This window comes from Delphinus delphis, chromosome 10 (assembly GCF_949987515.2).
Source record: "Delphinus delphis chromosome 10, mDelDel1.2, whole genome shotgun sequence".
Lineage (NCBI taxonomy): Eukaryota > Metazoa > Chordata > Mammalia > Artiodactyla > Delphinidae > Delphinus > Delphinus delphis.
In genome coordinates this window covers 24,862,760-24,880,886 of record NC_082692.2, presented here as the reverse complement: position 1 = coordinate 24,880,886, position 18,127 = coordinate 24,862,760, and the positions used below count along the sequence as shown (strand labels likewise).

The 18,127-nt window shown below is 40.3% G+C and overlaps 1 protein-coding gene across 1 annotated transcript; it reads left to right on the top strand.

The window, feature by feature from the left end:
* The first annotated feature begins 3,686 nt into the window (after nucleotides 1-3,686).
* Nucleotides 3,687-17,198, top strand: BTNL2 (butyrophilin like 2). Its single transcript, XM_069541071.1, has 9 exons — nucleotides 3,687-3,765; nucleotides 6,159-6,506; nucleotides 8,195-8,476; nucleotides 9,661-9,681; nucleotides 12,824-13,171; nucleotides 14,207-14,488; nucleotides 15,202-15,300; nucleotides 16,391-16,417; nucleotides 17,158-17,198. Exons 1-9 carry the CDS (start codon nucleotides 3,687-3,689, stop codon nucleotides 17,196-17,198), a joined length of 1,527 nt encoding a protein of 508 aa, XP_069397172.1.
* Nucleotides 17,199-18,127: the final 929 nt, after the last annotated feature.

Sequence of the window (18,127 nt, the reverse complement as noted above, 5' to 3'; positions counted from 1 at the left end):
ATTCTGACTAGAATTTCATCTTCAGGGATCGGGCTCTTCCTTCAGTTTGGGTGAGATGGTTTAAATCCTCCTCCACCCAATGCCCTGGGGGACGGGGGCTGCCTCCACCCCATCTGCCTGTCCCTCAATTCTTGCTCCAGTCAGCACTTCAAGCTCTGACCTGTCTTTGGACATCTGCTCTGTTGATGCAGGGTACAGCTGAGATGCAGTGAGGAGAAGCCCCAGCAGCCCCAGGTTTCTCCCCCAAGCAAAGAGGGGGACACGTGAGTGGTTTGGAGACTCTCTGGTGGAGGACGGCTTGGGGAGGAAAGGGAAGTTGGCTAAGATGATGAAGCAGGGCATAGAGACACCTGTCAGGGGCCCTCTGCCCCTTGTCGTCATATCACCTACTTGTATTTTTTTAATTAATTAATTAATATTGGTTGCGTTGGGTCTTCGTTGCTGTGCACAGGCTTCCCTCTAGTAGCGGCAAGCGGGGGCTACTCTTCGTTGTGGTGCTCGGGCGTCTCACTGCGGTGGCTTCTCTTGTTGTGGAGCATGGACTCTAGGTGCGTGGGCTTCAGTAGTTGCAGCACGTGGACTCAGTAGCTGTGGCTCATGGGCTCTAGAGTGCAGGCTTCAGTAGTTGCAGCACATGGGCTCAGTAGTTGTGGCACGTGGGCTCAGTAGTTGTGGCGCATGGGCTTAGTTGCTCTGCGGCATGTGGGATCTTCCCGGACCAGGGCTCGAACCCGTGTTCCCTGCATTGGCAGGTGGATTCTTAACCACTCCACCACCAGGGAAGTCCCCCTACTTCTATTTTATACTCAACTCCATTTTACATTTTTCAAAGTGCTGCCATAGTGTATTCGAGCCTCACAATATTGCTGTGAAGCAGGCTGGGTGAGGAAAGGGCTCTAGATTAAACCTCAGAAAACCAGGATCACATGACTCCGTTGTCATGTCGGATGTTGTGCTTGTGCCTCTGAGCCTTGCTTCCTTGCCTGTCACATGGTGATGATACAGCTGGAAAAATTTTAGGAATGACTGTCTCCTTCAGAGAGGAGAGAAAGGAGAGGTTCAAGGAAATAGAGTGAGATTCTCAAGGTCACGGAAGTAAATACCAAGTCACCTTGGCTCCAAGAAATCTCATGTTACTTTGCTTTCTCTCTATAAAATAGGGATCTGTTGTTCAAGTGTATGTAGGTAAATAAGCTTCAAACTTCATGAACTGATTTAATTCATTATCACCAGTTAATTACTATGGTTACTTGGCATTTTGAGAATTTAACTTTTGAAGTTTTTTACTGAAAAAAAATCCTCTAACAACCCATGACATGTAGAAACTTGTAATTTTCTTTGGCATGAATTTTAATAGAGCATGCATAGACCTTGAAATCTGGAATTGTTATTTACCCAATGCCTAAATACCACCACTTATCACCTCATTTTAACAGTTGCACTTTACCCAGAAAACTAAATGAAACATGGATTATTGAGAATTTGATGAAACACATGCATATCAGGTCATATCACTTGACAATATCAAAGTTTACCATATTTAATATCAATGGCGGTTTCAGAAGATTCTTGGCTTACATTCAAGTCGTAACGTGGAGATGTCAAAAGCTTATGATTAAAATGTTTTGATTTAACGCTTACAATGTGAGTCCAGTTATTTATTTACCAAAAAAAGTGCCAAAGATTTTCAGCACGCTGACAGCTGATGGTCTATGGCAATGCTTTTCCTTGGCATTATTGACATTTTGGGCTGTGTAATTCTTTGCTGTAGGGGCTTTCCTGTGCATTGTAGGATGTTTAGCAACATCCCTGGCTAACACCCATTGGGCGTCCCCTCCCCTGAGGTGTGACAACCAAACATGTCTGCAGACATTGGCCAAATGTCCTTCAAGGGCAAAACCATCTCCATCCCCGTTGAGAACCCTGGTCTAAGGCATTTATTCACCCTGGTTATACTCTCTCACAAATCTCTTTCTGAGCATCACTGAAGGTTAAGATGCATTTTCACAATTTCTTCAAAAGCTTCAGTTATTTGGACAGCTTTTTTTCTAGAGGGCATTTGTAGGTTTCCCCTTGGCTTTCACATAAGCAGCCTAAAGGAACACAAACCTATAAACTGGTTTGTAGCAAGTGTGAGTACTTCTTATCTCACAGGGAAGGGCAGTGAAGCTTAGCACGGTCTTTGTGGGTTTTCTTTGCTTTTACTTGGTGGAATAACATGTTTCTGCTTTTCACAGGAGGAGTCAAGGAGTCAAGAAGGCAATTTCCTTTCATCTGAGGGGACATGACTGATCTATTTCAAGTGGCAAACTAGTACTGTTCTGTGCCATCTTCTAATGCTCAGTCTAATTTTCCGTAAATATTTGAGCACTCTTTCAGGTATTGTGGCTTTGTGACTGGGTTTGTATCACTTTTCCTAGAGATATTTTAGATGAAAGTATGCATCACTTTAGAAAGTAAATAGTCATAATGGAGTAAAAATAATCTCCTGAACCACATGGTTCATCATCCCCATTTCAGATGACTGTTGTTCCCCCCGCCGCCCCACTCTATAAGATCGTACTGACATTAGTTTACGGGGTGATAGAAGCAGTAACTTATCATTGCTCCTGTGCAGGTTCTTCTATTTGGTGTGAAGCAAGTTTTTCTTTCCATAAACACTTGACACAGCAGATAGAATAAGTCTTAGACGTCTTTCACTCTGAATTTTTCATTTTCCAAAACTAAAGTTAGCATTCTATTTTTTTTTCCTGGTAGTTTTAAAACTTTTTAAAGTTTTTAAATCTTTTTAAAATCTGTGTAGAAACTTTTTTTTTTTTTCTGGTACGCAGGCCTCTCACTGTTGTGGCCTCTCCTGTTGCGGAACACAGGCTCCAGACGCACAGGCTCAGCGGCCATGGCTCACGGGCCCGGCCGCTCCGTGGCATGTGGGATCTTCCTGGATTGGGGCACGAACTCGTGTCCTGTGCATCGGCAGGCAGACTCTCAACCACCGTGCCACCAGGGAAGCCCTGTGTAGAAATATTTTTATAATGCTGGTACAATGGGCATGTTGGGTTTGCCCATCTCTGCCAGTTGGGCTATTTTTAAAAATTCATTTCTATACGTCTTCTAGATGATACTGAAAGGTCATTCAAGTCATTTCTTTGCCAGTCTTCTTCTGTATCACCATTTCCACTATTCTTTCCTTTCCTTTCCAAGGCATCCCTTGTCCCTGGGTCCTCCCGAGGGCCTAGTAATGGCTTCCTGGCTATAGCATGAGGATGCAGAGCCTTTCTGCTCTTTCCTTTACATCTTGGAGACCGTAGAGATGAAGGACTTTGCAGGAGGGACTGGAAGGAGGTCTCTGAAATTCTGCATGCTCGGAATAAATGGGTCTAAGGAGATTTTAAAAAATTATCTAAATATTATTGTCCCTTTGGCCCAGAAGACATTTTCATTTAAATCAGAAATCTTCCCTCGGGAACCCCAAATAGGTTAAAGTACAACACAGTAAGTAAGAGGTTGGAAATGATCGATAAATGCAGAGAAAGGGAACCAAGCCCATTTCATCATTTGATTGTGGAAGGTGTTGATGTTGATTTTTCTTTATGTCTGCGTAACCACTGGAAACCACAGAAGTGCTTGCTGTATTACAGCCTCATTTAGGTACAGTCATATTTTCTCTTGTGTTTGTTCCAGGGAAGATGGTGGATTTTCCAGGGTACAGTCTGTCTGGTGTAGTTGCCTCCTTTTTCTTTGTACTGCTCAGCATGAAGCAGTCAGGTAGGATGCTCTTCTTCCCTTTACTGCATATTCGAGTGTCTCAGAGGTCCAGTCTGGGTGCAGAGTTCTAAATTCAAAAGGGCTAGTACAATATTAAGAGTGGGGATTCAGGGGTCAAAGCACCTGTGTTATAAAAAGGGCTCCTCCACCTCCAGCTGTGTTACCTTTGGAAAGTTACTTGAATACCTTCTGCCTTAGTTTTCTCATCTTCATGATAAGAATAACAACCTACCTACATCTCAAAGCTTAGCACAGCCTTTAAGATTAAATCAGGCTGTACATAGAAAACACTTGAATCAGTACCTGGAACATGGTAAGTCATCCATTCTCCTGCTTCTATTTAGGACAACACTTCCGGGGTGAGAAAAAAGTGGCTGCTTCTTACCATAAATTAAACAGCATAAAAGTACTTGGAAAAAAGGAACTAGAAGGAGACTTCTAAGAAATGGGGTTGGAAATCTCAGTAGCTGAATTTTGTTGGTCAAAATATTGTACCTTGAAAAGGGATTGTGAAAATTCAATGTCAGTGGGTAATATCAGAGCCCCAAGGAAAATGCAGGATTGCAAGGTGGGAAAAAACATTGGATAGGACATCAGAAGACACAGGCTCCAGACTGACACTGTCAGAAACTATATGATGTGGTGAGGCTTCCCTCCCTGCTATGGGATGCACCTTCCTAACCTGTAAAAGAAGTCACGCAAATGGTATGACTTCAGTTCTAGCTTTATATTCGGATTCCATCAACACAATGCAAGCAGACGTCTATCTATGTTCCATAGTGACCTTTTGAGCACCATCTACTTGATGTTGAGCATCAACTAAACGAGATGAAGTTCCTTCTTAGGAGGGTTGGATCTGCACAAAGTGCAAATGGCCCTGGAGCATTTTAGGATGAGAAAAAACATAATATACATGACATATGAAATTATTAAGCATAGGAACATACAGAATTATTAAACAGCTCTTCAATTTGTAGATAAAGAAGACGTCAAACATGACTTAAAATTTTATTGGAAGGTTTGAACTCTTTATACTAATCACTGCCTTTTTTTCTTTCTTTCTTTCTTTTTTTTTTTTTTTACACAGAGTATAGTTGCTGTACAATGTTGTGTTAGTTTATGCTGTATAACGAAGTGAATCAGCTATATGTGTATATATATCCCCTCCCTCTTGGACCTCCCTCCCCCCCTCCCCTCCATCCCACCCATCTAGGTCATCACAGAGCATGGAGCTGAGCTCACTGCACTATACAGCAGGCTCCCACTAGCTATCTACTTTATACATGGTAGTGTATATATGTCAATCCTAATCTCCAGTTTGTCCCACTCTATCCTTCCCCCTGTGTCCACATGTCCATTCTCTACATCTGCGTCTCTATTCCTTCCCTGCAAATAGGTTCATCTGTACCATTTTTCTAGATTCCACATATATATATTAATATATGATATTTGTTTTTCTCTTTCTGACTTACTTCACTAATCACTACCCTTAATCCACCACAAAATGTCCTTGCAAAAACTGCATTTTACATAGCCCCAGTAACTGGAGTCTTGCCCGGTCCAGACAAAAACAAAATGAACAAAACAAAGCAAAACAAACCCAGTTTATTACATAGGACAAGACAAAAACAATTCTGAAAAGCTGAAAAATCTATTGAATAAATCTATTATCTAAATTTTAGGAAAAGTGATTACAATGTTAGTCACCAAAGTGAAATTACTAACTAGAAAATAAATCACTGTAAAATATAAAATAAATCACTAACTAATAAAGTTCCCAATTAAAAAATCAATTTACACATTAACTTATTTGAGAATAAAAGCAACCCAGAGACGGTGGTTTTAAAATCTTAAAGATGAATAAATTGAGATTGCAAATCTTAAAATCTCATCGAGAATAATGGATTTGCCCCTGAATCACACAGCTGGTAAGTAATAGATTTAGCACTCACACTAAATTTTTTTTTTTTTTTTTTTTTTTTTACGGTACGCAGGCCTCTCACTGTTGTGGCCTCTCCCGTTGCGGAGCACAGGCTCCGGACACACAGGCTCAGTGGTCATGGCTCACGGGCCTAGCTGCTCCACGGCATGTGGGATCTTCCCGGACCGGGGCACGAACCCGTGTCCCCTGCATCGGCAGGTGGACTCTCAACCACTGTGCCACCAGGGAAGCCCATCACACTAAAATTTTTGAACTGCATGTTATTTTCGGTACACAAGATTGTCTCTGTACAACCAAAGATGCAAATCATAATGCTGGGTTTCTCTAAAACATTGCAAATAAAACTTTCCCTCCTCCAGGTGCCCCCATTTTCATAGAGTAGACATCCCAAAGCAGTCATATTGATCCTCCAGTTGGCATTTCCCGGTTTCTCTTTGTCACTCTTTTGTAGATGACTTTAGAGTGATTGGTTCTGCCCATCCTACCCTGGTCATGGTCGGGGAAGATGCCCTACTAACCTGTCAGCTCCTCCCTAAGAGGACCACGATGCACATGGAGGTGAGGTGGTACCACTCAGAGCTCAGCACACCTGTATTTTTGTATCGGTATGGAGCTGAGGTGACGGAGATGCAGATGGAGGAGTACAGAGGCCGGGTAGAGTGGATAGAGGACAACGTTACTGAGGGAAGTGTGGCTCTGAAGATACACAACATCCGGCCATCTGATCATGGGCAGTACTGGTGCCGTTTCCAAGAGGGAAACTACTGTGGAGAAACAAGCTTGCTGCTCAACGTAGCGGGTGAGTATCTCAGAAAAGACATAGGGGCTCAGAAGAAGTATATTAATTTGTGTTAAGCTTGGTTCCAATTGAAGAATTCCCTTTGAATCATCAAGGCAATTGCTCCTGTCCAGTCCTCTATCCTGATTCATTTGGAGGCAGGTGGTTCTGAAATCTTTAAAGTGAACTCACAAACAATTCCCCCAAATTTAACTTACACAGTTTTGACTATTCTTGAGGATTATTTAACATTGATGACATGTAGTCACTAGCAGTTTTGCTGAGGCAAGAATTTGTGCCATATATGCTAGTGCACAAGGGCAAGTCAATTGCTGGGTGAGCGACCCTAGCGGACTGCCCTGCATCCATGTTCTCTACTCAGCCTCAAGTACACAGTCACTGAGATGTGAACACATTGTTTCTTTGTGTAACGCCACCTCAAGTTAGAAAGTTAGTGATGAGACTAAGACGTTAAGAACATGGTGCTTTTATGGAGATTACTGTACACTAGTGTTCAGTGAATTGGGGGTTCACAGATGCTTTGGGGACATACCCATTGTGAGTGACAAGGGTCTGCATGGTGTTTTTGTGTTAGCAAAGTAGGACAGAGTCAGAAGAAGGGAAAGACTGAAGAAAGGATGTCTCTGTGGAGAAACAAATATCTGAAAAGTAAACTATCGTATGGTTCCCTGGCAGGAATAACTCCTCCATGTGCTAAAGAGAAAATCAGGCAAATCCACTTGCCTTATCAGGGAAATAGTTCTCTGGAGATGTTAACATCTCTGGCTGATGTGACCTCTTTCTGTTCCCTAACACATTTTGTCTCAACACCTATGTATGATTATTAATGTTATTATGTTCAAGTTGATTCAAGATGGATGAAAGAATCCACATACTTCTGAGATGTGGAGTGGGGAGGGCACGTACTAAGGCATTTCACTATCAGGGACACTTGAAAAGAAACCATGCATTTTCTAAGCCTCTAGGTGAAGAAAAGGTGTCTCTGTCCCCAGCAAATGATAGAGACAGAACTACCATCTATGGAAAATAGAATCCTCTTCATTTGGGTTTGAGAGTTGTGTTGAATAGAGAAAGAATTTCATGATTATATAAAACTGGGATGTCTTGACAACATTTTCCCATGGAATAGAATATTTAGATACAGAAACTCAACATGAAGCTTCCCATTTTACATGACCCAGATTATCTGTTTGCACCCCAAGTTCACAACCACCAACAAAAGAAATGAGAAGAATATTCTCCCTGGAAATGATGTCTCACTTTATATTAAATATTCTATTTAATTGGAGTCAAGATATTATCCAACAAGTCAAAGTGCCTGACACAATAATATTAAGATGAAACAGGCAGAGTCTGTGGTGTGAGGGAGTTCGTGAGTAAATTTTAACACATCTTAGTTTGCCGTGCTAGAGACACAAGCAAAATGTTATTATGTCCCTTTCTCTTATTTTCATGTCTGGGTCTGAATAAAAATACTGCTCATGTGCTAAAATTTAAGGATCCAGACTGAGGTATAAATAAAGTATATGTGAACTCCAGTTTGAATGGGAAGAGGACTTTGGGCCATCTTTTGCTCCCCAGAACCTTGAACTTCTGCTCTCTCCCTATGCACTGTCATTGGACTCCCAGCCTCTGTGATTTGTGCCTCCATGGGCTTCGGGACTCAGGGCTGTGTCTTTCCACCACAGGTCTGGGGTCTGACCCTTACATCCACGTGGATGGATCTGTGGAAAGCGGACTCCAGCTTGTGTGCACTGCAAAAGGCTGGTTCCCAGAACCTCAGATTTCTTGGCAAGACATCAGGGGAGAAAAGTTGCTGACTATCTCTAAGCATAGCATCCAAGATGAAGATGGCTTGTTCTATGTAGAAAGCACTCTTGTGGTCAGGAATGTCTCTACAGAGATTGTGTCCTGCTTTATCCACAGCCCCACACTCACTGAGGAGAGGGGCTCAGACATCTCCATCCCAGGTCAGTGCTCTGCCTCTAGGACCAAGATGCTCTGATTAGCAGGAAAGGTTGCAGGGACTGTTCCATAGCACTTAATATTTTTTAATCAAGAAGAATATCTAATATTTTGTAATATGCATTAAAAACTATAAAACATTTATGGCTGGAAATATATACACTATATAGCTATTGTTAATGGCATTCCAGTTTCTTTCAGATTCTGCCTTTTCTTCTTTCTTTATTAATTTTCTTTACTCACAAGTATGTGTTACCTTGTAAAGGAAATACAACTGTATTCTTTCAACTGAAATGTTTTCTTGTGCTGTATTTGTGCCAGTTACTTCTAGGAGCTTTTATCATCTGAACATAATCAGAGATGGAGACAGCTGCTTCCATAGCAGCATCTTTATCATAGCCTCATTTATAAATAGCAACAAAAACAACAGCCCAAAACCCAATACAGCAGTGGAGTGTTAAGTGTCTTATGTTACTTATAGCATTGATGAAAAATGGTATTTTCAAATAATTTTAATGGTTGAAAATATTCCCCTGATGGACTACTTAAATGATAAAGATTACATCTATCTATCTATCTGTCATCTATCTATCTATAAATAGATATTTCCAATCATGGAAAGATTATTGACTTTAAATAACTTAAAATTTCACTAAGACTTTTGGGACACCCTCTACATTTAGATATAAAGAAATAAGTACATAGTTATTCATATAAATGGATACAGGAAAAAAAGTTAAAATAAATATTATATGTTAATGTTAAAAGGAACAATACATATATATACATAATTGCAAAACATATACATATATATTTATATATCTCTCAGTTTGTAATTATGGGTGATAATTGTCTATGTCCATATATTTTTATACTTTTCATGCATTTGTAAAAAGAATATTATTATTTTTATGAAATAGTTAAATATCAATATGTTAAATATAAGCAGAAACAAGCAGAATCATGGGGTGGTAGAAATGAGAGCATTTTTGTTGTGCAGAGAAAGGGAAAAACAGCTGGACCACCAGGAGGTGGATGGGGAAAAATCATTATTTTTTTACATTTTATTTTTCGTATGAATCAAGTGTTTCCATAAGATGTAGAACTTTGGGGGGTTTTTTGGGGAAATATTTTCTCTCCTTTCCCTTAGACCAAATTCCTTGATATGTTATTTTCATTCTTTTTCCAGAAAAACTCCAGACAGAGCTGGGTAAGTAGAGGTGGTGGCTCTCACAAGTATACACGAGCCTCCGTCCTCTCCAGGGGAGGGTGGTGCTCCTTGGACAAAGCGTGCACAGAGAAGGTGACACCTCGTGATCCAGATGAGGAACTGAGGCATGACCTTCCCAAGTCTCACATTTAGTAGTAGAGGGACCAGCAAAGTGCAGCTTCCTGAAGGCACCTTTGCACCTCGTAACCTGCCACTTTCAGTGTTCATGGGACCCCAATGAGCCTCAGATGGATGCCTAAAATGGGTGCAGACCTAAGCTCTGGCCTTCTGGGTGGGAGGAAAGGGAGTGTGTAGGGCAAGGCAAAGGACAGCTGGCCCAGCTCTGGAGGCCCTAGTGTGAGTTTCTAGTGCGAGGAAGCAGGGCCGTCATGATAACTGGTGGTCCTCACCCACCGCCTGCAACCTCTGGCCCTGCTACGGTTTCTGTACCTGCTCTTCACCCCAGTAAGCCTGACCTCATCACTGTCGGGAGGGAGCTGTGACTTTCTTAGATGCAGCCTGGGACCCTGTGCTTGGGGTGATCATTTTCCTTTTTATTTCTTTACTTAATAGTTGGACTGCAGGTATGATTTTACTGTACCTAAGATAAGTGGTTTAAACAGTAACCAACTGATTTTTGAACCTCTTTCAGTTTCTCCTTTGTTGCCTTATCATCTTCCTCCTGTTCCTCATTTCTGTGACCTCTTCTCCCAGCCCATGACAACCAACCTGCCCCCTACCTGCTCGTTTTCTCCTTCCATCAGTACTCTGCTTTCCCTCAAGTCACCTGTTACAGGAATATATGCTTATGTGGGTGCGTGCCTGTGCACATGTTAGGTGAGTTTAAGCACACTTTTCGGCCCATGTAGGAGTTTTTGAGGAAAATTAGGGTGGCGAACACACCCCAATCTCTGTCAGAGTCTAGTGTGACACTTTGGACCCCTTTGGACCATAAAGATAAAGGAAAGGGCCTTGGGATGGTCAAAGGTAACTCCACAGTTTGAAGAGAGTGCACATCTGCGAGTCTTACCTTCCAAGTTGGATACCCTCCCACCCAGGTGACATCTGCTTGTGATAGGACAGAAACCTTGGCTGGCAGAGCTTGTTAGTTACAGATCAGAAAGCCAAGCCAGTGTTTGGGCAGGTTGACCCACGTCTCTGTCCCTTAAGAAAAATTTAAGTGAAGACTCATTTCTCTAAGTTATCTGAACCAAATTGACATGCCCATTGGACACCTAGCACACAAAATACAATCTGATGTCCTGTTGTTTCTAAGTTGTGCACACCTTCTGGGCCCACATTGAAACAATATGAAAAGACAAAGCTTCCGTGGGTTCCCTGTCAGGAGGAGGGCTGTGCCCTCAGGAGCTTTGAGGGTGAGCTCCTAATAGAGAGTAGAGTAGGAGATTCACAGCTACCTCCGTGTTTTTAGAGCTTGTGAATTAGAGCTCAGAGGCTGCTGGTGAACCGAGATTTCCTTAGAAGTCCTGAGACTGAAATCCTAGTTCCCTTCTCTGGCAAATAATGTTGTTGGTTATACAGATAATGACTAAGTTTTTGAAATGGTAATAACATGCCTGGGACGATGCTAAGTGCTTTTCAGGAATTATTTTCTTTTCTTACAATAATTTAAAGGTGAATAGATTTATCATCATTTTACAGTTGGGAAACAGTCAATTTTAGCTCTTAATTACCAATCTCTGGAAGAGTAATTCAGTTTGAGAGTTGATTTGTACCACAGATCATGGACAGGAGTAAAAAAAAACCTCATATGGATAACAGAGATGAGGAAACAGTCTGCTTTATTACTATAAGATACATGGATGGAGAAATAGCAGCAAACTAACTACTGGTTCTTTTTTTTCCTTCTGATTCCTACTTTTGTCTTTATATTTAAACAGATACATATGAAGTAGAGATAATATGTTTTAGGTAAAATTGAAGAACAAAGCAAACAACATGCTGGATATAACTGAGAGTCAAATTTTAGCAAGAATAGAATGAAATGATCTGAAAATTAAAATTATGTTGGCAACGAGTTTCCTCTCTAGAGAAGTACCTAGAATATTTTGGCTAAATACATAATGAGGACATTTTGCCTTTGATCATTGACTCCCCGTCCAGACAGTTTACAAATTTATGCTTGTATTTCTTTATAAATGATCATTACACTTCAGCATTAGAATGGTAAAAACGTTCTACCATTTGATGGAAAAGGATGACTCTAAATATAGTATAGAGCATAATCAACATGGCCAGGACCTGATGAGAACTGAAAGTTGGGTCCAGGAAAAGCCAGGAAAGCCCTCAGAGAAAATCTCCATTCTTCATAATGGGGGAATTAGACTCATTTTTATGTATTCATTCTTGCTTTGTGCTTCGTATTTTGCCAATCTCCCCAATTCTTGATCTTATAACATTTCTCAAGATCACTTGAGAACATTGACTGCTGTGTGTTTAGCGCCCCACATATGTGGGAGCTTGGGAAACTGAAATACGGTGGCTGGATCTGACTTATAAGGTATTATAAAACAAACTAGGGAAGGTTTCTTCACATTTCATTACTAAAAAGCCACCTGACTCAGTTTTGTTCCCTTCCCATTATCAAGGTCTAGAGTGGGATTGGCTCCAATGACCTCAAGTCTTATAATCTTAGGGCTCCACTCACACTGCATGGTCATCAAACTCTTTATATGGTTATTTTGTTTAACTCCAGTAAACACTTATGATTTTGATAGTGATATATTTGTCTTATGGTATAAGAAGCTGAGACATACACAGATTAAGAAGTAGTTTAAGGTTGTGCAAATTTAAAATGATAAAATTTTAATTTGATTTTAATTGCAAAATTATTTTCTTATTGGGCTATAAACTGAATAAGATTATAGGTAGGGGCTGCAGGTGTGGGTTCTGTTAGTGATAATTTTCAGACAGACACACATCATGGGATGGTTCTGCCTTGAATAGGGACAACCTCTATCCTGATTCCACCAAACCTCTACCTCTCCAAGGGATGACCTTGAACCTCAGGGTTCCCCTGGGGTGTCCCTGGGTTCTAAACCCTACTCAAGGTGTTCTTACTGATGACACTATTTGCTCCAGTTTGGATCTTCCATTGCGTTTTGTCTGCTGTATTTAACAGCTTCCTTAAAAGTGATTGGACCTTCCCAGCCCATCCTTGTCAGAGTGGGAGAAGACATACAATTAACCTGTTCCCTGTCCCCAAAGACTGATGCACAGAGCATGGAGGTGAGGTGGGTGCGATCACACCGTTATCCTGCTGTTTATGTCTATATGGATGGGGACGATGTGGCTGGAGAGCAGATGGCCGAGTATCGAGGGAGGACTGCATTGGTGAGTGATGCTATCAATGAGGGGAGGCTGACCCTGCAGATAAACAATGCCAGGACTTCAGATGATGGGAAGTACCAGTGCCTTTTTGAAAAAGATGGTGTCTACCAGGAGGCTGATTTGGATCTGAAGATCATAGGTAAGGATTCTAGATAGATGTTTTGAAATCAACATTTGTTCCCACTGCTTTAACTTGCTAGTTCATGGAAAATTTCTCTGGCACCTGAAATTTTCTTAATGTCCATTCACTCGTCAAATTTTTAGTAAACTCTCCCATGTGCAGGAGCTGTAATAAATACATAAAGTCCACAAACCCTAAAGGACCAGATTTGATCCTTTGTGTGTAAATTTGTATCCTTCCCAGGATCTCCATAAAGTGGCCATACACCTAGTAAAATGTGAGATTCTTACTCCATAAGTACACAGGACTCATTATTTCAGTGTGTTTTTAAAATTCTGGGAAATATGTAGTTATTAGGAAGCATGATGATTTGAAGGCTAAACTAGATCCACCATATAAGCAAAAATCATAAATATTGACAGTATTGGCAGGACGGAGGAGGAAAGACAAAATCAATCCCTGCATCATGATTTCCCACTGCCTATGTTTGTGGGTGAGAATTGATTTTCCAAGGTTAGCAAATGCCATTGAGGACATTGCCTAAATTGTGGAAAATCTACTTGTTTCTCCCATTGATGGTGTATTCAAATTAATAAATATGTTTAGAAAACATCCATGAGAGCACATGTTAAAACTTTTAATGAACTTCATCATTTTCTGCCATTGGATGCATGTATTTATAAGATTTTGTTCTTTGAGGATATTCTGTCTTTTTTATTTTTTATTTTTCTGGCTATGTGACTCATGACCTACCTGGTCAAAGTTATTTTGTTTCAGGTATAGAAGAAAAAAAATTGGATTTGAAATGTATTGTATCCTTTAATCTGTCCCAGAATGATTTTAGGAATACAAAGCATAAAAATAAAAATTTGCAAACAAAAGGAGACAAGTAAAGGCTCCAGCTAGTCTCGTTCCTGAGTGGAGTATAAGTCCCCCCTAAGCTTTGCTTTCTTCTCCAAGTCTCTGAACCCTTCTCTTCCCCCTCTGTGCAATCACTGACTGTGTAACCACTTGCAGAGACTCTAAATTGCCTTCCTTGATCTCTATTCCCAGGTTTGGGTTCTTCCCCTCGGATCTCCATGGAGGCACTGAAGGATGGAGAAACAAAGCTGAAGTGCACTTCAGAAGGGTGGTTTCCACAGCCCCATGTGCAATGGAGGGACATGGAAGGAAAGACAATACCATCAGTTTCCCAGGACCTGACTCAAGGCAGCCAGGGCCTGTTCCATGTGGAGGCATTTCTACTGGTCAAAAGCAGCTCTGTTGTGAATGTGACCTGCTCCATCAGCAACCCCCTTCTTGGTGAGGAGAAAATGACAACTTTTTCTCCTTCAGGTTAGTGATTCCATGTGCTCCTCTCAGCTTTGGGAAATAAATATGAAGACCAACCCAAACTTACTCATTTTATTGCTTTTCTATTTTTTGTTTTTTATGTTTTCTTTCTGATGAAGTCTCTTGCTATCTCTTGCAAAGCTGGTCTTCAGGACACCTAGAGATTCTACTCTTTAGAGTTTCTTCCTGAAATTCCCAACTAAAGCCCTAAGGTTATATGGTTACATTATTATCTACTGAATTCCAAGAACTGACTCTATCATCACTATATCTATAATCTCTTTTCTTCTAATGTGAAAACAATGACATCATTTTTTCCCCCTCATGATGGGTTTTCTTCTGGATTAGAAATTAATTTTCCTTAACACCATCTTCATGGCTGTGGACTCAGTAAATTTATCCTTTTGCTGCCCTCATTATTCCAGTGATTGTGGTGGTATAATTGGAAAAGAGAAGGGGGAGAACTCTGTGTGTGTGTGTGTGTGTGTGTGTGTGTGTGTGTGTGTGTGTGTTTCTGAGAGGAGCAAACAAGAAAGCTAGCATAAACCCCCAGCCTCTCCTCAGCCTCTGCAGAGCAGGGAGAAGCAGACCCACTTTCTTCTTGACAGGACTAATTCTCACCTTCCTCTCCAGTCTAGGAGCTCTCAGATGAAAAGAACGATCTTGAAAATTTCCCAGTTTCATGATTTAATGTGATTCTGGGGTTTCCATTTTAGAGCCTGGGATGACTTTTTCATGGAAGATACTGCTTATTTTGGGATTGCTTCCTCTTGTTGGGGCTGTAGGCTTGATCTGGAGGAAGAGCTGTAGAAAAGGTAAGTTAGGAAAACAGAAACAGCGTGGAGCACACTTTGTGATGGGAGCCTTACTGTACACTTTCCCTAACCTCTCTTTTCAGCAGGCACTGAAGCACAGAGACATTCAGGGGATAGGCAATAATTGATGAAACATGAGAGTTGATGGCTTACATTCATGTAATTGAGGATCAGTGCTGAAAGAGCTCAGTTTACAGTGATAATAGAAGCAAAAGAATTAAAAGACAATAATTTAATCTCCCAGTACACATTCCCAAGTGATTTAGTTAAGGGAGAGGAAGAAAAAAAGTGGCAAAGCCATCCTCACTTTGAAGTTGAGACTTAACTGGGATTTTGTTGGCATGAACATTTCACTAAGATCATTACAAATATGGCGACTTGCTTATTGGCTATTCCTGCTCTGCCAGTGAAGGACTTCTCATGTATTGATAGGCTGTTTTGTGTGCCCTAGAAAGTTCTTCCACTTTAAATTTCTTAAGTCATTGTAACTTTTGTTTTCCTGTTTGGATATTAATATCATGAAATTGATATTTTAGAATATTCCTGTATTGATTATTATCAGAATGGATTTTCTTTCTTTGCAGTGAATGAGACATTGGATCCAAATACAGCTCACTCAGAACTGATCCTTTCTGAGGGAAATGAGCGTGTAGCCCACAGACGGTCACGCAGCCAGACTTACTACAGTGATCTGACGGCCTCCTCACTGTGATGGGCCAGGAGGGGCTCATCTCAGGAAGGTGGTTACAAGAAGCGGAGGTTAGGGACAGGAGAGTATGGGTCCTGAGTGTTGTCAAGGACAGTGTCGTGAAGGAGTCATCTTTGTGTCAACTGAGAATGGGTTCGGGCAGTGAGTTGTTATGGAAATGAGTACTGGGCCATTTCCTCTCCTCTAAGCCTCCGCTCTCTGAAGATGTCTCTGGGACAGGTTAGAATCTCTCTGGACTACACTTCTGGATGTCTCTCCTTCTATAACATGAACAAGTGCCTTATCTATACCCCCCTAATTTTCTTCTCTGAAATTCTGGACCCCCTTCATTCTTTGGTCCCCTACTGTAGGTTCTCCTGACATTTTCCCTGCACCTAAGAGAGCCCCAGAAACACCTCCAAGGAAAACAATAACCCTGGATTCTGGAAACCAGGATTATATTCTAAGTCCCAGCTCTTTTCCCCTTTCACCAACCGCTTGAAGGGGTCTCACACGATCACCCATTTACCTAATCAAGAGGCTTTAACTTTACTCTGGCATCAAATCTGACCTGGAGACTGATCCCTTCTGTGACCTATCATATCCCAAGCTCTCTGATATCCTGCCTATGGATCACAATCTGATATCTGGTGATAAAAGACCCTTAGAAAATCCAATGGGAAATGCAATTTAGCCTAGAGGAGGAAGTGCAAGGAATGATCAAATATTTGATCGGTTTCTCTAGGAAAGTGACAATTAATTATCCAAGTGGGGGTGAGAAAACAAAAAATATGGTTAAAATGAGGTAAAGAAAATACAGCTGAATATAAGGAGAAAAATCTGATCACTAAGACATAATCTTGAAAATCACATAAAGTGTGTAATTCCTGCACCAGACTTTTTCAGAAAGTTAATTAAGAATGTGGAGTAAGGAAATTTTTCAGAAATTTTAGTCCAAGAGAAAAATGTGTTATGTGTGATGTTTATGAAAATATCAATTTCTGTTTTAGAGTGAAAAAAGCACACAGTTTAAAATTAACAATTATAGAATAAACATAAGCAATTAATGCAACACAAGTAATAAAATGCAACGGAAATAAAAATATTTTAAAAGTCACAATGAATTAAAAGAGAGAAGCCACACATAGGAGAAGAAAGAATGTGAAGAAATAAAGATTTGGAAGAAGTCTTAAAATCTTCTGAAGTGTGAATGAGGAATACCTGCAAATGACAGGCTGCTGCTTTCTAGGAAGGCAGACATCACGGTTTTAGCTGTCCTTTGAGGATTACTCATCTGCGGCATTCTGGAATTTTCTCTTTTGGGTCATGATATGTTTTCTCTATTTTTAAACTCATAAACTTATGTTTGAAACTATGTAGTGTAATACTGTAGTATTATTATTTTACAAGTATTTTAACATTTATTTTATTTAGTTTTTAAATTTTTCCAGTAGTGGTAAAATACACATAAAATTCATCATTTTAGTCATTTTAAAGTGTCCAATTCTTATTGTTGTTTTAACTTAAAGGGAACCAAAAATCATGAACAGTTTTCAGGCCTTTTTAGACTCTGATCTTACAGTTTCTTGAAGAGAGAAATCTCAATGGCAGAATGCAAAATGGGAAAGATGTTATTACTAAGATGAGAAAGGTATATAATTACTGAAATGATGTCTCAAATCTGAGTTCAATCAAAATTAGGAAGGAATGTAATCAAAGTGTATTTAATTTTCTTATCCATTAGAATTTTATTTAAAGAAAAAAATAACTGTCCAATTCTGTGGTATTTTTACCTTCACAATATGTGCAACCTTCATCAGTATCCAGCTCCAGAATATTTTGATTACTCTAAAAGGAAACTCCATAACCATTAAGCAGTTACACCCATTTTTCCCTCCCTCCAGCCCCTAATATACTTTGTTTCTGTGAATTTGCCTATACTGGGTATTTCATATAAATGGAATCATAAATACTATATATGGATTTCTTTGTGTCTGTATTTTTTTAATTTAGTGTAATGTTTTCAAAGTTCATCCATGTTGTGGCATGTACCAGTACTTCATCCTTTTTTTTTAAATTAAAAGACTTTATTTTTTAAGAGTTGTTTCAGGTTTACAACAAAATTGAGTGGAAAATCTA